This window comes from Aquarana catesbeiana, linkage group LG03, assembly GCF_042186555.1.
Source record: "Aquarana catesbeiana isolate 2022-GZ linkage group LG03, ASM4218655v1, whole genome shotgun sequence".
NCBI lineage: Eukaryota > Metazoa > Chordata > Amphibia > Anura > Ranidae > Aquarana > Aquarana catesbeiana.
This window is the reverse complement of record NC_133326.1, coordinates 561238209-561259909: the sequence shown is the minus strand read 5'-3', so window position 1 is coordinate 561259909 and position 21701 is coordinate 561238209. Positions and strand designations below refer to the sequence as shown.

Below are 21701 nucleotides of genomic sequence, written 5' to 3'. Positions count from 1 at the left end.
CTTGGGACAAGAAAACCCAAGTTTTGGATTACCCAATGAATCTGGCCCCAAAAGTGCGCCAGAGTCTCAGTTGGTGGTCGATAACCAAAAATTTGCAGAAAGGAAAATCCTTCATTCCGGTTATCTGGAAGGTGGTAACAACGGATGCCAGCCTATGGGCTGGGAAGCAGTCCTAGGAGAGACCACTGTCCAAGGGAAATGGTCAGAGTCCGAGAAAACCTTGCCCATCAACATCCTAGAGATTTGGGCAATACGTTTGGCTTAATTTCCTGGACGTTCAGGTTACGGAATTGTTCCATCAGGATACAGTCCGACTATGCCACAGCAGTGGCCTATATCAATCACCAAGGGGGCACCAGAAGTCACGCAACCCAGAGGGAGGTGAACCATATTCTGGCTTGGGCAGAGGAACATGTTCCTTGCCTATTCGCAGTCTTCATCCCACCAACAGTTGTTCCAGGGAGTATGGTCCCAATGTTTTTCTGGCCATATGCCAGAGATGGGGACCCCGGACGTAGATCTGTTGGCATCCATATGTAACAAGAAGTTGAACAGCTTTGTGTCAAGAACAAGGGATCCTCTCGCACTCGTGTCAGATGCGTTAGTGACCCAGTGAGACCAGTTTTCACTGATTTATGCATTCCCCCCAGTTCAGCTGCTGCTGCGATTTCTTCGCAGGATAAAGGAGGAAGGGAACCCAGTAATCCTAGTAGCTCCGGCGTGGCCCAGGAGATCCTGGTATGCAGAGATCATGAGGATGGCGGTAGGGGTTTCGTGGACTCTTCCATCTTGTCCAGACCTGCTGTCGCAAGGGCCGGTATTCCATCCTACCTTACAGTCACTAAATTCGATGCTGGAGAGCCAGCCTCTAGGACCATTTATTATAGGGTCCCAAGGGCCTATGCCTCCTGGTGTTAAACCAAGGGCTGGTATGTCATAGATAGAATACTTGCCTTCTACAGTTGGAGGTAGAAATGAAGCTGGCCTTGAGTATGGTCAAGGGTCAGATTTCAGCCTTGGCAGTATTTTTCCAAAGGTCGCTTGCTTCGTGTTTTTTGGTCCGGGCCTTTATACAAGGGGTAACTCGGATAAGTCCGCCAGTCAGTTCACCCTTGTGCCCATGGGATCTGAATCTAGTTCTGTCGGGTTTGCAAAGACAGCCCTTTGAGCCAATACACAATATTCCTTTGCTTCTTTTGGCAAAGAAATTGGTGTTCTTAGTTGCGGTAACCTCCGCAAGAAGAGTGTCAGATTTGGCTGCTTTTTCCTGTAAAGAGCCATACTTGATTTTCATAGGGGCAAGGTGAGGTTGCGTTCTCACCCAACCCTTTTGCCTAAGGTAGTGTCAGGTTTTTCATATGAACCAGGATGTTTTCCCTACCTTTGGTTTTTTCCAGAACCATGTTCTGCAGATGAGGAGTTATTACATTCTCTTGATTTAGTAAGGGTAGTTAATTTTTTATCTGGAAACAACTGCCCAAATACGGAAAACTGACGCTTTGTTTGTGTCGCCTTTTTGTCCTAGAGTACACTCTACCAGGGCAGTCAGTGCTACTTGGGCAGTGCATCACCAAGCCTCTGTGGCTCAGATTTGCAAACTGTAACATGGTCATCAGTGCATACATTCACAAGTTTCTACCAGGTGGATGTAGGTCAGCAAAAGGATGCCGCCTTGACCACGGTGTTCTGCAGACAGCAGTATAGGTGCTCACGTCTGACGATGGTTTGCTTATTTTGTGTGTCTCCCTCCCCTCAGATGGCATTGCTTTGGCACATCCCATATAGTAATTACTATAGTGCCCTGTGTCCCGTGATGTACCAGAAAGAAAATAGGATTTTTATAACAGCTTACCTGTAAAATCCTTTTCTTTGAAGTACATCACAGGACACAGAGGTCCCTCCCCTCTTATTGGGATATATATATATTGCTTTGCTACAAAAACTGAGGTACTCCCTGTATGGTAGGGGTTATATAGGGAGGGGACTTCCTGTCTTGATTATGCCAGTGTCCATCACCTGAAGATGGGCGTATAACCCATATAGTAATTACTATAGTGCTCTGTGCCCCATGATGTACTTCAAAGAAAAGATTTTACAGGTAAGCTGTTGTAAAAATTCTATATATATATTTATATATTTGGGGCACACACCCTAATGCAATAGGCTGCACACAGTGTGTAGGTAAGGAACCTAGGTGACACATATACACTGTCTACAATTCTTCCAGTTAGTGTCTAATGCCCCGTACACACGGTCGGATTTTCCGATGGACATTGTCCGATCGGAGCGTGTTGTCGGAAATTCCGACCGTGTGTGGGCGCCATCGGACATTTTCCATCGGATTTTCCGACACACAAAGTTGGACAGCAGGAGATAAAATTTTCCGACAACAAAATCCGATCGCGTCAATTCCGACCGTGTGTGGCCTGTTCCGACGCACAAAGTGCCACGCATGCTCAGAAGAAATTCCGACACGGGACAGCTCGTTCTGGTAAACTTAGCGTTCGCAATGGATACAGCACTTTCGTCACGCTGCAATGTAAAAAATGGTTTAATACAGCGCACTCTCTTCTTCTTTATAATGTGACAAGAATTAAGTAGTTTTGCTGCTCATATTCACACACACTTCTCACAAAGTTTTATTTGTGTTTTTTTAGTGGGATTCCCTCAATATATTGTTATTAGATGTCACATCTGACAGTTTTATATTTTTTATGTTTTTTTTTTTTGTTTTTAAGCCTTTTTTTTTCTTTAATGTTTGGATTTTTTCCAAGGCTGATCTTTGTTCAATGTTATTTTTATTTTTACTCCAGAATATTTTTGTCTGTGTTTTGTGTGTCAAGTTACCCCAACACCATTGATATCTTTTATTATTTAATCTCCAGGAGATTGTTTGTTGTTGGTGTCCCTTGTTCATTTCACATTGTATATTAGAAATGTACCTGAATCCTCACAAACAAACTGTCATTTTTGAAGTAAAACACATAGGAGAGTATAATTCAAAACAAAAATCCTTTCTTAAGGGCTAGAACCAAACAAAGAGGAAGGCAACACTGGATCAACAGCAGAAATTAGTGAAGCCTGGGACCCCCACGGCAGACATCAATTCTTAAACCTCAAAATTGGTGGCCTGAGGCGTCCATATGTAAGGGAGGGCAGTCTGGTCCGGGATTCACAGAGACTCGGATAGCAGCAGATGACATCAGTGTCCCCAGGCTGTGGTACCACAAGAGGCTGCATCTTTTGGCCGACCAGACTGGATCCAGGGCAATCACTCTCTGGTCTTCCTTCCACACTTCCTTCCGGGCTGTGGCTGTGCAGTTGGAGATGTGGCAGGAGGAGGAGTAGGACCTGGAGGAGGAGTAGGACCTGCAGGAGGAGGAGGAGGACCATCCCAAAGCTGTGTGTGAGGTGTAATTTGGCCCCTCACACCTTTCGCCAGAGCCTCAGATATGAGGGCCTCACACATGGCTTTTTGGCCCTCCTCCATCCTCTGCATTTTATATGCTATGAATGCAGCAATGTTCTCCTGCCTGGTGTGTGGTGCTCCCAGGACCTCTGTAGCCCTACAAAAAAATCTGATAGCCGCCTCCTCTAGGTTACTCCTCCTACTGCCACTTTCTCTTTCCAGGGGGGGTGGAGGGACCTTGATATCAGCCAGCCGGCTCGGCCCGGCCACCTCCTGGCTGAGACTTCCCTGTGTATGAAAAAGGGACATGGTTTTAATCATAAATTAGTACTCCCAACTAACATCTAGTTAACATCATTGATTGGAAAAGCAGAAATATTTAGAGGAATGCTATACCTGGCTCAATCTGGGCTCCTCCACATGTGGCCTGGAAGGCCCAGGTTGGGCGTCAGAAGCCTCAGCCGGGGGGAAGGAAGCGTGGAAGGAAGACTGGAGAGGGATGGCCTGGGTTCAGTCTGGCCTGCCAGAAAGTGCAGCCTGTCGTAGTACAACATCCTGGGGGCATAGATGTCATCTGCTGCTCCGGATCTCTGTGAATCCAGGACTTTATTGCGCTCCCTTATGTGCTCCTCAGGCCACCAATGAAAATCTTTAAAAAAGTGATGTCTGCCGTGGGGATCACCTGCTTCACAATTTCACACAATTACTCCAGTGCTGCCTTCCTCTTTGTTTGGTTCTTGTAATGGGGGTGTTTAATCTCCCACAGACAGGGCAGCTCCCTTAGCATCTCTATGAAGACTGAAATGAAGTCCTGATCTTTCAGTACCATATCCATGTTCACTGCAAGACACAACACAAGACAAAGCCTAATGTCACACCAAACTCTCCTAATCTTGTTACAATATAGGCCTCAATCTATAGAAGCAGTATAGGCCCCAGTTTGTCTCTTACCTTCGTTCTTACGATCGCCGCGTTCAATGCTCCTTCCTCCGCTCACAGATCAAATGTAATACGCACGCGTGTTACGCTTTATATACACTGCGCATGCGTGTAACTCCGCCCGCCCCTGACGTTCTTTCTAGTGTATTCCCCGCCCCTTTTCGTTCAGCGCAGTGGGTGAAGAGCATGATGGCGGACATACAGCAGGTGCGGGCTAATTGTAGCAACGAGGAGGAGGAAAGGGCGGATCCAGGCACGTCCCGATCCAGAAGGAGACGTTTTAAGGCCACAAATATGTCGTTTGGGGAGATGTTGGAGATGGTCGACATCATGAGGAAGTCCGACTATGACGGAAAATATGGGCCTTACCCCAACCCGAACATCCGAAAGGCCAAGATCATGGCGAAAGTGGTCAGGAGCGGAATTTCGGGGTACGAAGGTCTAAAGATCAGCTCAGGAAGCGGTGGTCGGACCTGAAGTTGAGAGAGCCAGAGCAGTACCGAAAGATCCGAAGAGTGCTGCAAAAAAGTAAGTAGTTGTGCTGTGTTCATATTCTTTCTGTCTTTATTCCGTTCGTTCTGCTCCATATGCTTTTAGTAATTGTAACGTTTAAAAAGGTCAACTTTAATGTTCATGTTCCCATTATTCGTTCGTATCAAACATTTTTCTTTTGGCCTCTAGAACACCATTGTTTAGGCCATATGCATTTTCCCACATTTTTTTTGGGCCTACTTGGATGCCAAATATTTGTTTGTGTAGATGGGTTTGTTACTAGAATTAAATGCCAACTAGATTCTGTGTAAGGAGAGGACACTGAGCAGCTGTTTTCACATCTGGACACTGGAGCACTAGTGTGGGACACAAGAACACCATTTTTATTAGGGGGGCCACACAGGTGCTCCAGTGTATACTATAGGGGGTGCTACATCTGTGAAGCTTGTACTAAACAGGTAAAGTATTGCAGCTTGACAAAGGACAATAAAAAAAAAGACATCTTTGAACTCGGCTAAAATAGAAAATTGTACCCCACTTCCAAGCAATGTTTCCTATTTCTAGTTCTGCCATCAAATATCTGTGTGCCAAGTATACCATTTTTGTTTTACATAGGGGAGAAAAGACTCGGAGGACACCCCTCATCCCAGGAGACCAGAGACCCCCCACCTCTGGAAGAAGGGGAAATACCAACCCAAGAAGAAGAGCAGGAGGAAGAAGAAGATGTGGTGGAGATTGGCACCACAACAGGTGAGTGTCTGCGACCACAGGCTCAGGTAAAAGAGATGGATGTTGGCAGATTTTTGAGACCTGTTTTTTTTGTTCTTTATCTCTTTTTAGGTGATCGTGATCCAGAACGCTTTACATCTGAAAGTGCCCAGATACTGATCGGGGAGATCATGGGGTGTAATCTCCAATTGCAAAACATCCAGCAACAAATCAGTGATGTTATTAAAAAAAATAATAACATCATTGATGTTTTGGGGCGAATTTAAACCCCACAAAATCACCTGTTTTATCTTACAAAAATTTTTACAATGTTTAGAAAAGCCAAATTTGGAGGATGCACACAGTGTGCCAACATGTGCTATCTGCCATCACGGGAGATCAATGGATGCGTTTTGGGGGTGCAACCCCTTCCTCAATTATAAAGTAGCGTTGAGGAAGGGCTTGCTCCCCCAAAACACGTCCCTTGATCCCCCCTGATGGCAGATAGCACATGTTGACATTCGTAATTGGTGTGCATCTTCCAAATTTGGCTTTTCCAGGGGTGATTTCCCCCCATCTGAACGCTATATCAAACCCAGTTCCTAAATACTGATGTCTGATATAGCCTTCAGGTTTTACCTAATGTGAACTTTGTAAGTTCAAGTTTTTTGGCTTTCTTGTTGGTTTTACACAGGCCTGTTTTATCTGAAATGGATATTTCGATTTTTGATAATGCCCCCCCCAAAAATTGTTATACAACAAACATGTTGTTTTGTTTTAAAAACCTTTGGTAAATGCACATGTGATTGTGCAGGTATAAAAAAGTGCCCTACTCAAGAATGTGTGGATTATTGTCTCAACACTACAACACTTTTGGGGTGATGTAATTGCTGTTTTATGCAAAAATGGGGGTTATTTCCTAAGGGCAAATACACTTTGCACTACAAGTGCAAGTTCAGTGCAGTTGCAAGTGCACTTGTAGTGAAATGTGTTTTTGCATTTAGGAAGTACCAGCCAACACTATTCTTTATAAGGTTACCCAATCACGACATTTTCTGCACTCAACACATTTCTGTCAGGGTCAGCTCAAACAAACACAAGCAGTAAATGTCCACCAAGAATTGCTTTTGGTTGTTTTTTATTTGAAAAAGGTGTCACAGATTGTCTGGCATATTGATAGCCCCCTACCCGCAAAGAACTCCAGGTATCGTAACCGGACATCACGGGCACTCAGGGAGGGCAAGCCAGGACGGCCGCTTTCAAGCGCCGTCATTGTTGATGTATTTGGTATTCCGGCCTCAGGCCCAACTGAGCCAGCATAGTTGGCTGAATGTTTTCTTAAAAAATTATGGAGAACACAGCACGCCAGTATAATATGGTTCAGTTTATACTCCACCATATGGATGGGTGTCAGAAATAGTCGGAACCGGCTGGCCAGGATTCCAAATGTGTTCTCCACCACTCTTCGGGCTCTGGCCAGCCGGTAATTAAAAACCCTCTGTTCCGGGGTGAGGGTCCTCATCGGGAATGGCCGCATCAGGTGGTCCCCCAGCGCAAATGCTTCATCAGCAACGAACACAAATGGGAGACCTTCAACATTGTCCTCTGGAGGTGGCAAGTCCAAGCTGCCATTCTGGAGACGCCTGTAGAACTCCGTCTGGGCGATCACTCCACCATCGGACATCCGGCCATTCTTCCCCACGTCCACATACAAGAAGTCGTAATTAGCCGCCACCACCGCCAACATCACTATACTATTAAACCCCTTGTAATTATAATAGTACGACCCCGAGTTGGGTGGTGGGACGATGTGGACGTGTTTCCCATCAATTGCCCCTCCGCAGTTAGGAAAGTCCCACCGCTGGGCAAAGTGGGAGGCCACAGTCTGCCATTCCTGTGGCATGGAAGGAAACTGTTGAGGAAAAAACAATAAACATTACTATTTTTTCACAGAAACATGGCAAGCAGATTAGACACAAACATTATGGGTCAACCTCCAGATAGCATTTATTAAGGGGAATTTTACAACAACAAAGTATAAGGTACACCTATCATATTCCCCCTCCCCCCCTCTCATGGGCCATTTCTAACATTATAGGGGGGGAACTCTTGGACAGGTAACCCTCTTCACTTCATTGAGAGATGAATGCCTAAATACAGGGTATTACTTGGAACAGCCCCTCCTTAGTTACACTATTGGCAGCCCACTGGACAGGTAAGAAGTGTCATAATACAAAGATATAAATACGCACTGTACACATTTGAGCACATTTGGACATTCTGCTATTACCTATCAAGATCATAATAGGATACAAGAACTTTAAACAGTACCATTGGAAAGTATACAGGCAGGCCCTTGCACTACATGCTTTGGGGAATTCATCCATAAATCTGACCAGTAAAGAGATGGGTATAGTGTGTATGGGTTTGGCAAAGTCAGCAGATAGATGATTGAGGATAATGAATTGGGATCAGCTGACTTAGCAGTTGGGGGGGGGGAGGGTTACAAAAAATTTGGGGACACCACAAAAAAAAGCCTCTGGCCCTCTGCCTGAATTTAAATCAAAAATAACATTTCCAAACATTTTAGGGGTGTTTGGGGTAAAGCACTACTATGGAGCTGATAAAATACATTGTTAAGTGACTACATGAGGTGAATATAGGGCAGGAGACACCATGCTGGGGAGGTTATTGAAGGGCAAATATGTATGAAGGACCTAAAATAATAATTACATAAAAATCCAGCATGCATGAGGAGAAAGGGGACATTCACAGCATATGACAATCATGGTAATTAGGGAATGAGGAAAGAAATACAATATATTAGCAAACATTCAATACAATAAAATGTGATATAAAAGGATAAAAATCTTACCTTCATATACTCCTTCTGCAGGACCTGGATGATGGCAGAACAGGTCTCTGGGATAATGATCCCCAGAGCCTGGGGGGAGATGCCTGTCGAGAACTTGAGGTCCTGCAGGCTTCTCCCTGTGGCCAAATACTGCAAGGTAGCGACGAGCCTCTGCTCCGGAGTGATGGCTTGCCTCATGCAGGTATCCTGCCTGCTGATATAGGGGGTCAGCGAAGCCAACAAACGGTGAAACACGGGGTCCGTCATCCTGAGAAAGTTCCTGAAATCATCAGGATTATTCTCACGGATCTCACGGAGCAAAGGCATATGACAGAACTGGTCACGCTGAAGCAACCAATTCTTGGTCCGTGAACTCCTCCCCACCCTGTTCATGGACTGGACTTGTGTCAAGGTCAGGACCCCAACACCAAGCCCCCGCACAGCACGAACTCTACGAGGAGTACGCATACGAAACATGGCTAGAAAACGGTCGGCTGCTCAGAACGAAGTAACAGAACGCACTGAAGAACAGCAAGGCCTGTGAAGAGCGACCTGAAAAACAGCAACGAGCAGGCAAGATCACACAGAAAACTCCGATACGAACTGACTGCACGCACTAAAGAGCAGATACAAACCCACAAGCACAAACTGAACGTCAGAAAACGATCTGAAAGCCACGAGTCTGAAAAAGCGCGAATCGTCTCTCACCAAACTTTTACTAACACGAGATTAGCAAAAGGAGCCCAAAGGGTGCCGCGCTTGGTTCTGAACCGGCCTTTTCTAGTCTCGTCGTACGTGGTGTACGTCACCGCGTTGTTGGCGATCGGAAATTCCGACAACTTTGTGCGACCGTGTGTAGGCAAAACAAGTTTGAGCCAACATCCGTTGGAAAAAATCCTAGGATTTTTTTTGTCGGAATGTCCGAACAAAGTCCGACCGTGTGTACGGGGCATAACACTTTTTAAAGCTGCACAAATAGCCAGTGCTAACAAGAAACATGCTGATAAGGAGAGAGAGTGGAGTGATAGAAAGATGAGGTCATCCATCTTCTCCTTACTCTGTCCAGTCACAGGCAGATGGAGGGATAAGACCTGTAAGTGTTAAAAATCACGTCTCCTGTCTTGCTGGGTAAATCTCAAAACCAGCTACAACACTATGGGGGTTATTTACGAAAGGCAAATCCACTTTGCACTACAAGTGCAAACTACAAGTGCAAAGTGCACTTGAAATTGCACTGAAAGTGCACTTGGAAGTGCAGTCGCTGTAGATCCGAGGGGGGCATGCAAGGAAAATAAAAAACAGCATTTTAACTTGCACATGATTGGATAATAAAATCAGCAGAGCTTCCCCTCATTTCAGATCTACCCCTCAGATTTACAGCGACTGCACTTCCAAGTGCACTTTCAGCACAATTTCAAGTGCACTTTGCACTTGTAGTTTGCGCTTGTAGTGCAAAGTGGATCTGCCTTTTCGTAAATAACACCCTATGTCTGCTGTTTCATCCTAAAATATCTTTTTTGTAATTATACTTGTTTTATTGTTTTCTTGCAGCTCTTTGACTTTCAGCTGAGTGCCGAAGACATGCAAAGATTGGATGGCATTAACAAAAACATGCGATACTTCATCATTGATATGTATGTAAGAGCCTTGTCTGCTTTATGTGGAATTCGTAGAATTCTTGGATAGGATTTACCTTTCATCTTTTTAACTTGAAATTATCTCTGAACTTAAAACACAAATTATGTAAAAGAGTTCTTTTTAATATTCATAGGCATGTATGTAAAAGCCAAAGTATTGATTTAGATGTCAAAACAATTGATCTTGTATGTAACTTTTTTGTGCCTGCTATTGATTTAATGAAGAAATTTAGGAGCCGTACACAAGATTACAACCCTGAATAAAGGTTGATTGACTGAGAGTCAATGCACAATCCTCTAGGGTTCTTCTCTTTGACATGTTTTACTTAAATAAACTCTATTGAAGAGTGAAATACAAAAAAAGGAGGAGCTTGAGCTTTGAGCCACTTGTGCATTGAATCTTAGTCAATAAATTTTTATGCAGGATTGTAACTTGATGTGCAGCTCACAAATTTCTTTATGCAAGATTTGAAAGTCGGGATGGATTGAGTGGGATGCTGGCCCCCAGGATCAGGCTAGGTACTGAGTATACCAGGCACAGTCTTTTAATAGGCGGGAGGTTGGCTCTGCATGGAAAGCTGCACCCTTCGTGAGCTTCATCTCTTGCCTGGTGTCTTGATGCCGACAACACCGACGTTTGATCTCGGTGTCACTGCTGGCCAAGTGGGAGAGCAGAGCCACAAATGATTGTGCATTCAGTACACTGTATGAGAAAAAATAGGCCACAGCTGAGGGAGATACTAGAGCTGGGCCAGCTGCTGAGAGGTGCTTGTGCACAGATGGGGAGAACGAAGATAGGGTGTGTGCAGTGGTGAAGGCTTGGGGAGATGCAGAGGCCAGAACTGAGGGTGCAAAAGTGAGATGTGAATGAGAAGTACATATGTAAGGAACTGTAAAGGCTGCAGAGCTCTGCTGTTGATGCAGTGGGGGTTGCAGAGATAATCTGTGAAAGAGGGGTGCAGAGGTGAGCTGTGGATCATGGTTAGCTGTGGCCCAGGGGTGCAGATGTCATATGTGAATAGGGGTTAGCTATGGCCAGGGATGCAGAGATAAGGTGTACTAGTGAGTTATGAACAAGAGGTGTAGAGGTGAGTTGTGGATCGGGATGCAAATGTGAACTGTGGACAGTGGTGTGCAGAGGTGAGCTTTGGATATGGGTTTAGAGGTGAGCTTTGGACAGGGGTGCAGAGGTGAACTTTGGACAGGGGTGCAGAGGCAAGCTTTGGATTGGGGTGCAGTGGTGAACTTTGGATGGGGGTGCAAAAGTGAGCTTGGAAGATTATGCAGAGGTGAGTTGCAGAGGTGAGCTTTGGACGGTGGGGTGCACAGATGAGCTTTTGGACAGGTGTTCAGAAGTAAGCTTTGAAGAGGTTCAGAGGTGGGGTTTGGACGGGGGTGCAGAGGTTAGTTATGGACACTTGGATGCAGAGGTGATCTGTGGATGGGAGGTGCAAAGTTGGGCTGCAGATGGGAGGTTCAGAGGTGAGCTGTGGACAAGGGTTGAAGAGGTAAGCTATTGACAGGTGGTGCAGAGGTGAATGATGGGTGTTGCTTTCTTGAGGGGAACCAATTTTTACTGGGGAAGATTTATAGTTGGTGGGGAGGGACAGCACAGCATACAGAGATCAGTGGGCAAGAGTATGTAATGCAGCAGTTAGGATTTTGTAGCGTACTGTACACATTATATACTCCTGATTGCCATGCTCTGTATGCTGTGTTATATGGCACATGCCCCTTACTGCTCTATGTTAAATAGTAATGGCTGTTCTGAGCACTGTATAATGGAGTGTACATTACATATTCCTGAGCCCTGCACCCTGTACACTGGGTTGCACATTACACATGCCTGACCATTGCACTCTGTGCATTATACACTCTTGACCCCTGCACTCTGTAGGCTATATTGTGATTGCATACTTATAATCAAGGTGTTAACAGTTGCTGATTGCTATGTAGTCCCAAACAATGGTATTGAAGTACTTCTTTAATTTAGGCTCAGAAGAATCTTTATCTCTTTGTCTATAGTTTGTGTATGAATAACATATGGAAGTTCCCTTTGGAGTGCCCAGGGGTGCGAAGTCTTTCACAATCATACCAATTTCCCTTTCCCACAACAGCACTGTACAGTTCTGGTTTCACATGAAAACCAATTGGCAGATCCAGATTTGTGCAGTGATGCTTAGGCAAGCGTGGTGGCAGCTGGGAGTGGGAGCCTAGCTGCTAAAGACAATCAGGCACGGGGGGCGTGACCAGATGTAAGCCAAGGAGGAATCATTTGCAAGGAGCTCTGATCATCCTACTCTAATCCTTCGCCATCCTTGCTGCTGAACAGCCTGGTGAGCCTGTAGAACTGCCCTACCTAATCCCTGGTTCCCCCTGCTTCAGATCCAGTCATTATTTCTGTACCCGGCCAGCCGGCCCTGCTGTAGTAATCCGGCCCAGGCTGGCTCCATATACTCGACGCCCACCGCCGTCTTGAGGCCTACAGTGCTTCTCACATCCTACATGAACTGCTGTGGCAGTACTCTCTCTACTCCTCCATCCCTGCTGGTGGCATCCCCTGGAGAGGGCTGGTTTACTGCATCTGGGGGCGGGCGGTCGGCCCCTGTCATCTAGGCCTCAGAGGGGGTGCTGGGCAAGCCGTCAATTCATCTGTAGCTGCTCTCACTGCTCAAAAGTATCTACTGGTCTAATCCCTGGACTTGGCTGGCTTGAGGGGGTACTGGAGTGGGCGGCCTGCACTTGTGATCTGGAGGCCTGAGCCTGTGCTGAGCTGCTGCCCTGGTGAGTACCCCAGTGGTGTCCACTATCACCTTGAGACTGGCTGACTGCTGTGTGTGCTGTGTGGCCCCCCTGCCAGATCATCATCACAAGCTTCTGGCTATCCATCCACCTGCTCCATCCTACCAGACCCTTGCCCTCAGATTAATAGGCCCTAAGAACGAGGGCCAAAAACTCATCCACACCAAGCCGCCCGCCCCTGTCACGGCTGCTAGGCTGGATCCTTCTCTCGTAGGGAGGTTGCAGGGCCTGCTGGCTGAACTAGCTATGGAGTTTGAGACTTCCCCAAGTGTGGCTCTCCCTGCCACCTCCTCCCAGCAAAGCACTGCTGTGATCCTGGCCGCCACTGAACAGAGCAAAACCTCCATGCTGGTGAGAATCAATCACCTTGCAGAAGAATGTAATCTCATTAGAAACGACCTAGATAAGATCAGAGGTAGGCTGACTGAATCAGAATCTGAAGACCTTATGGCTACTCACACTAACCCCATATTGCTCTTGCAACGCATGGTACAACTGCTTGTCGCCAAATCCGATGACGCAGAAAACAGGGCAAGACGCAACAATGTCCGAGTCCTGGGTCTTCCGGAGGGAGAGGAGGGCGATCGCCCGGCCGAGTTCGCAGAAGAGTTCTTCAGGAAACTGCTAGGCCTGTCATTGAGCGCGCCCACCACGTACCCACAGGACACACTATCCCTGGTGCAACTCTCCGACCCTTCTTGGTCCGCTTCCTTAACTTCAGGGACCGCGACAGGATCCTTTCCGAAGCCCACAAACACCCCTCACTTCCATACGGCAACTCCTCGGTCCTACTGTTCCCGGATTTCTCAGCTGATCTGCAGTGTAAGAGGAAGTCCTCTAATGAGGTCCGTAGGCGCCTACGTGAAAAGGACATTAAATACAGCATCTAACCCCCCCTCAGTTTTTTCGGCCTTTTGAACAGGCATCAGCGGTGCTGAATTGCTGCATTCTGGAACTCTTCAAAGAAGTCTGATCTATCTGTTAAGGGTTTTAAACTGACTGACATTGTTGTTAGGGTTGCTGGTCAGTAGGGAGTTCAACAGTTTTTTTTTTTAAGGGTACCTTATGGTCAGTAGGGAGTTCATAAGTTACTGTTTTACTTTTTTTTTTTTTTACGCTCTATATCCACTGAATGATGCTTTTATATCACATATTCTGTCAATACTCAACCAATTTTTTTGCATCCCCCCTGGGTCCCACAGGGGGCTGAGCCTCCCAGCACAGGTATTATTATGATGTATCATACGATGTCAGTGCCTTCATGGAGTTAAAACTGGTGTCATGGAATGTACAGGGTCTCAATGACAAGGCAAAAAGAGCTTTGATGTTTAAATACTTGTGTTAGGTGCAGTTCTCAACTGAATTGCCTCTAGTTTATATTGCTTTGCCAAATTTAGCTCTATTAAAGAAGTAAGACACAGAATCAGAAAGTTTCTGTATATCAGCTCCGAGCCTTAAAGGTCCCGTACTGTCAACTGAACTTAACTGCTTTATTGGGGCCTTTTATAGACTGGTTACAGAATCACATATTTCAGCAAATTTCCATATAAGGTAACAAGCAGTATAATTTCAACATACATCACGCTGGTCTTACACATCTGGAAAGACTTAAGCTAGTCTTACAACATATACTGACACGCACACATTTATGCAGAGAAATGAAAAACTATTTTAAGTAGAACTCTAACCTATTATTTCCAACCTTATCAATTTCCCCCTTTGACATCATCCCCTCCACGATTCTGGGTCCTTGCAAACAAGTGAACAGCCGATACTTCAAAGAGTACTATCCCTGACCGCGGGTTGTCAGAGGAGGATAAGTCTTCTTTATTTATCCAATTAAGAATTGCCGTAGCAGTGGGTGATCATCCAGCAAATACATCATACCAATGATGTGTTGTTTCATCTCTTATTTGTGAGGATAAATTTATTAATTTCCCTTTATCTATAACCACAGATATTAGATTATTTTGAAAGGGTATGTTCTTGTGTCTCTATGTGTTTTCTAAGTATTTCGGACTCATTTAAGATTTGCCGTAAGGGCTCTAATGATATTATAAAAGGAGTAGTATCAGTAAGATTATCTACCGTCCATTCTAGATTAAATATTCTATGTGCATCTGGTTCAAAAAGGAAAGTGTCATTTTGCCATTTTAAGCATTTTAACATTCTTTACGCATCCTGAAAAAGGAGCCGTTTTATTTAAACTTTCCATAGTTTTCTGATCATTTGTGACTAAACAAATATGTTGTGGTCCTATCTCCATAAATCTGTTTCCTACACCTACTGGTAATCTCTGAAACTTACATATGTTAGATTGATGTTTCAATAAGCAAGGTTCATAGACTGGAGAACTTCTTCCACAGACTATTCCCTTATTAGTTTTAGCACATAAACTTAGATCATGAGTCATGTTTTGTGTATCTACATAGTGTCCATAAATCTCAGGATACCAAAATTCAGGTAGATCATTTCCATCTGTATCCCATTCATTATTCCCATTCCAGTTCCTGCAGCTCCCAGAACTGTATCATACCATTCTCGGCGATACCTACATTCTGGTAGCTGGGGAAAAGTTACATTAAATTTGATTTTTGTTTTCTGTTGTGATACCGAAACATTTATGCAAGATCTAGGAATAGGAGTTAATACAGATGATTCGAAGATGGTGGGTAGAGCGTCCTCTATCTTTATATTGAAACCATAATGTTGCCATTGTATATATCCTCCTGTTGTGTTTTCCCATTTCCTTACTGGTACAAAATACCATGTTGTACAAATATAAGTTGCAGATTGATTGGTACTAAGAGGACCTATTAGATTGAATTGCCCACTTCCCCTTGCTGGTCTAGGACCTTTTCCCTTCTGTGCTCTCATATTCTTTTGAATTCGGAGTTCTAAGTAATTGTAGTAATTTGTCTTTTACTTCTCTCCATGTTTCAGATGGACCTAACTTATGACATTTATGCGGTGTGTTATTAAAGGGCCATGTTAAATTGTCCCTCCAATGGAAAGTTATGTTTACTTGTGCTTGTGATTTAGCTTTTATCCACACTACTGGTGATTCCATATTCTGCATCATGTAAAAAGGACCCTCCTGTCCTGACACCGTGAAATTTCCTACCGTATACCATTCATAGTAAGGATATTGTGTTATACTCTTATCCTGATTTACCCATCTAAGATCAGTACTATTTTCATGAACTGTTACATTGATACCCGGAGTCCATGTATAAACAAACATTTGAAAACATTCAAGCACTATTATCATAGTTAGAAGGATCTTCATTCTGTTTCTCTCGGTTCAAGACTCTTTTTGCAGTGTGATGCGTGGATCCAGGCTGCTTTTCCTTCCAATTTCACTGAAGTGGCTGTGGTCAAAAGCACTTGATAAGGACCTTCAAATCTAGGTTCCAATGTCTTTCTGGTGTGTTTCTTAACACATACATAATCTCCTGGTAGCAGTGTATGTGTACCTGCTATTGAGTTAGGGTCTGGAAGAGAAGAATACACACTTTTGTGGATCTTAGTTAGACGTTGTTGTAATTGTATCACATATGCAGTCAAACTATCACATTGCAATTGCATACTCTGTGGAAAGTATAGACCTAATCTAGGTGCATTCCCAAAAAGTATTTCATATGGGGAAAATCCTGTTTTCCCTGTTGGAGTGTATCTTATAGAGAACAAAGCCAAAGGCAGGCATTCTGGCCATGGCTTGTTTAACTCTTGCATGGCTTTTTGTATTTTCAACTTTATTGTCCCATTTACTCTTTCCACTGACCCTGAACTCTGTGGATGATAAGGGGTGTGGAAACTTTGTTGAACCCCTAACATGGTCATCACATTCTGCATGATTTCTCCTGTAAAGTGTGTCCTCCTATCTGATTCTATGGTTTCAGGAAGACCAAACCTAGGTATTAACTCAGTGATCAGTTTCTTGGCTGTGGCTTTTGCTGTGGCTGATTTTACTGGATAGCTTTCGGGCCAACCTGAGAATAAATCGATATACACGAGGACAAATTCAAAGGGGCCGCTCTTAGGCATTTGTATGTAGTCAATTTGCAGTCTCTGGAAGGGGTATTGGGCCCGAACCTGGTGTTTTCGTGTGGTTTTTACTCTCTGTACTGGGTTATTCAGGAGACAGATTTGGCAGGCTGCACAGTAGTTTCTTGCAGTACTACTGAATCCAGGGGCGAGCCATCCTTGGTTCACAATCCTATACATGGAATTGGAACTGACGTGTATGGGTAGGTGAACTGCCGCTGCCATTGCTGGGTACAGAGAGGCAGGTAGGCATACTTTGCCTCCTTCCCTCCATACATTGTCAAGGTCTGGTGCTGCTCCCATCCTGACCCACTTATCTTTCTCGCTCTCCCCTGCTTGCTCCTGTAATTTACTCAGCTGCTGCCATGTTGGTTCTGGGATACTCACCTCTACCGCTGCTAAGGTCTCAGGGCTTCCTTCCCCTAGAGCTGCCTGTTTTGCAGTCAAATCTGCAAATGCATTTCCTTTTGCCTCAATTGTTTTTGCTGTCAGATAACCTCTAGCCCTCCATATGTGGCCATAATCATGCGCTACACCATAAGCGTAGGCAGAGTCAGTGTAAATATTCCCTTCTCGTCCTCTTAAGTATTCTAGGGCTTGTTCTAAAGCTTTTAATTCTGCTTCTTGTGCTGACATGTGGGCTGGTAAGGGCTGTGCTTCAATCACCTGTGTATCAGTCACTACAGCATACCCTGTGTGATATTTACCCTTGTCATCAGCAAACCTACTGCCATCTATATACAAAGTGTGCTCAGCGTTTAAGATTGGTGTATCTGTAACATGTGGGAATCCCATTGTCTCCTGTTCCATGAGCTGAAAACAATCGTGCTCATCTATCTCTTTAAACAGAAGGGTGTCAGTTTCCTCATCTCCTTCCTTATTAGCACTATTATTCCCCCTTGCCAAATCTGGTGACTGAAGAGGCAAAAAGGTGGCCAAATTTAAGGTTGTACAGCGCTGAAAAGTGACATTTGGAGGTAAAAGTAAAGTACACTGTAACCTCAATTGCCTAGCCATTGAAATGTGTTTGGGCTGTACTTGAGACAAGATTGCATGTATGTCATGTGTGGTGTGCACTACAACTGGATTGTCTAGAACAATCTCTGATGACTTATCTAGGATTATCGACACCGCTGCTACCGCCCGTACACAGGACGGTGAACCTCTGGACACTGGATCTAATGCTGCTGAAAAGTAAGCAACGGGTCTTTGTTTTACATGTGCCTGTGTCAAAACACCTGTGGCGTGTCCAGTGATTTCAGCAATGTACAAATGAAATGTCTTGGTGTAATCTGAAATACCAATAGCCGGGGCAGAAATCAATAACCTTTTCAAAGTGACAAACGACTCATAAGCTACTTCTGTAAGCATATACGGTACAATTTTCAAACAATCGTATAATGGCTGCATCAAAGCGCTAGCGTGTGGTATCCATTGTCTACAATATGACACAATACCTAAAAACATACGTAATTGTTTGAAATTCCGTGGGGGTAACATTCCCTTTATCACTTGAACCCTCTCCTCAGTGAGATGTCTTGTACCCTGTGATATACAATGTCCCAAAAAGATAACTTTTTTCTGACACACTTGCAACTTTTTCTTATTAACCTTGCAACCTTTTTCTGCCAAAAATCGCAACAAATTAAGGGTGGTAGCCAAACAAGTTTCCTTGTCCGGGCAGCATAACAATAAATCACCCACATATTGTAACAACACACAGGAATCTGGTGGTACCCATTCTCCCAACACCGTTTGCAATGCTTGCGAATACAAGGTAGGTGAATGCGCCATACCCTGAGGTAGGCGTGTCCAGGTTAGTTGTCAATTTTTGAGGGAAAATGCGAACCACGGTTGGCATTCTTCCGCAAGCGGGACGGAAAAGAAAGCGTTGGCCAAATCTATAACCGTAAAGTACATACTGGTTGATGGTATTTGTGACAGTAACGTATGTGGATTGGGTACTAAAGGTGTCATCGGGGCTAGTATTTTGTTGACTGCTCTGAGGTCTTGGACCATTCTGTACTTAACCGGACTACCGGCTACTGTTTTCTTTTTAACCGGATACAAAGGAGTACTCGCCGGTGATTTTACCTCTTTTAGAGCTCCACTTTTTAACAAGGATTGGACCTGCATTTCTATGGCCGCCTCTTGGGGTGCACTGAGTGGATACTGTTTTTGTTGGGGAAGCACTGCTCCTGGAATCAGCTGTAGGATAACCGTAGGTATGGGCAAAAGTCCAACATCAGCTGGATGTTTCTCCCATAGTTCTTCCGGAAGGGATGACAAGATCTGATCCAAATCTGGAGAAGATGGACCGGACAGTTCCGATTCCTCCTCCAGGTATTGTATCAGGTTACACATCTCCATGTGTTCTTGATTATCCCCTATAGCTAAGGTGACAGTACCATCTGGGTGATAGGTAATGTTAGCTCCTATTTTCTGCAAAATGTCAGCTCCTAGCAAATTAGTGGGGGCTCCTCTAGATACCAGAAAACGTGAAAGGAACATGTGGTTCCCTATTTTAACTTTTAGAGGTTTTGTCAGCGGGGCATCGGCTAAAATGCCATCATATTCAGTTATCAATATAGTGTCAGGTGATTCTTGCTCAGGGAGTAGTTCAGAATCAGAAAGCAACGAGCGTGAAGCTCCTGTGTCAACTAAACAAGAAATTTTCTTATTACCAACCGTTATAATGGTCTTAAGCATCTTTGTTTTGGATCTTTCTAAAACCGGGGCGAGTCATGCCCGTGGATCATCTCCCTGTCGCCTTATGTCACCATTATTGTTATTGCCCCTGGGCTGGTTTCTTCTCTGATTAACTGGAGAATCAACACCTTCATCCCTTATTCTTTTCCTGCAGTGGCGTCTGATGTGACCAATCTTGTTACAGTAGTAACAGGTAAGGGGTTTGCGAGAGGAACCTCTACCTTGCTCTTGGGGACCCACAATCGCATTGATTGCATGATGTTTCCTCCCTTTGGTTTCTGCTAAGTCCGCCTCTATGCCTTGTGCCTTCTGTAACAACGACCCTCTATCTCTAATTGCCCTCCACTCTGGTGTGCAGGCTTTCAATCTTTCACTTTATCTGTGGATTTAATCCTTCCATAAACTGTCTATTGAAGGCTCGGATCGTGACTGGCAGAGCCAAATCCAATCCCTCATCTGCCATCATACTTTCCATAGATAAGTAAAATTCCGATACAGTCTGTCCTGGCATTTGTTTCATGGGTGATATTGACCCCCTCTCCTGTTGTTTTGCCTGACAGAAAGCTTCTAATCTAACAATAAAAGGGGCCCTTGAGTCTATGTGTCTGACGTGTCCTGCCTCTAGATTGCCATCCCCGTCAGCTCGGTCTGCAGGTCGGTGCGGACCTATTTCAGTCATAAACTGGTTAAACAGGGTCAGAGTCATTTTATGTCTGCATAAATTCTCCCCATCCTGCCAGGTTGCTTCATGTGTATTCATTAACTGTGTCACAAATCTACAGAAAGCAGCTGGCTTTGCTACCGGTTTTGGGGCGCTCTGTATTAATGCCATAAGGGTGTCTGCTGACCATGGTGCCCAAGTCCTTATTTGCATCCTACGAGTAATAGTAGGTGGGGCGTGTGGATGGGCTACTTGTCCAAATTCTGGATTATTTATTTGTACAATGCGTGTATCAGTGCGTACGGGGGCTACAGTTTCTGAATGAGGTTTTTGTGCCCCACAATGCACACATTCTATTGCCCATTCTGGGTTCTGGGTTCCACAAACCTGACAAACCCATCCTCTCCCCTCAAGTACAGGATATAACCCTGGCTTATGCGAATTTTGCTCTATGTCAGTGTATGGGGGTGGGATGGTTGAACTAAGATTTATTTAAAGTTTCAACATGTTTTGTTCTTCTATCTTTCATATCCCAACCATCACAATCTGGATTATATTTCCACCCCTCTTCTTTCGCTGTATTTGAGACCTTAATTAAGCATTGAACCTGACGCATCCATTGCTTCTCTAACACCTCTCCTTGTCTGTCCCTTTTTATTTCACTCCATACATCCGGGTTTAAACCCGCTGCTCCTTTCACCTTAAATTTACGAAGGACATCCTTTAAGTCCCGCGCTTCATCTTTCCCATAGATGTTTTTAATTATCTGTGGCACCGTATAATGCGCCACAATTCCCTGACGGGGTTTCGTGTTTTGCTGGCCCATTCTGACAGTCCGTGCCTAGGTAGCGTGTGGGACACTTAGTGTACAATACAAAATACTAAAAAGGCTACACTAGTTCCTCGTTGCCTTCCTCCTAGGGTGCCAGAATACTAAAAACCTCTCCAGGATGAGATTTCTGAAATCGAATTACTTTATATGCTAGCCAACTGACAAATATTATGACCAGACTGACAGCTACAACATATACAAGCATTCCTTTAAGTGACCAGGTATCCGACTAGATCTCCGGGCTTATGGAGACCTTATTCCCCCCCGTATCTGGGATCCCTCTCATACACTCTTATCCCTGCTTTATGGAGCAGACAGGGCTTATACTTTCAACCCGTCTATGGTTTATGAGTTAGATGTGAGGTTAAGCATAAGCGTCAGACCCCCAAAACTCATGTGAGTGAGGTAAGGGCGCATTCCGTTGCTTAGTTCGGCAATCCCCTTCTAACTCATACCATCCTTGACAAGGCTCATTCACTTTCTCAACAAGACAGACAGACAACAAACAACAAATAATTCCAGCAATATAAACCAAAATATGCAGTAATTCTAGACTCACCACTACAGAGGCTGGTGTTTTAAAACCAGGAGAACCGTAACTGACAGAACGG

The 21701-nt window shown here is 44.6% G+C and overlaps 1 protein-coding gene across 1 annotated transcript in view; it reads left to right on the top strand.

The window, feature by feature from the left end:
- LOC141132856 (aldo-keto reductase family 1 member C1-like) overlaps positions 1-21701 on the top strand; it is a 61980-nt gene that overhangs the window by 34883 nt on the left and 5396 nt on the right. The window contains exon 7 of the mRNA XM_073621777.1: positions 9954-10036. Coding sequence (XP_073477878.1) covers positions 9954-10036 — 83 coding nt within the window. The remainder of the gene's footprint in view (positions 1-9953; positions 10037-21701) is intronic.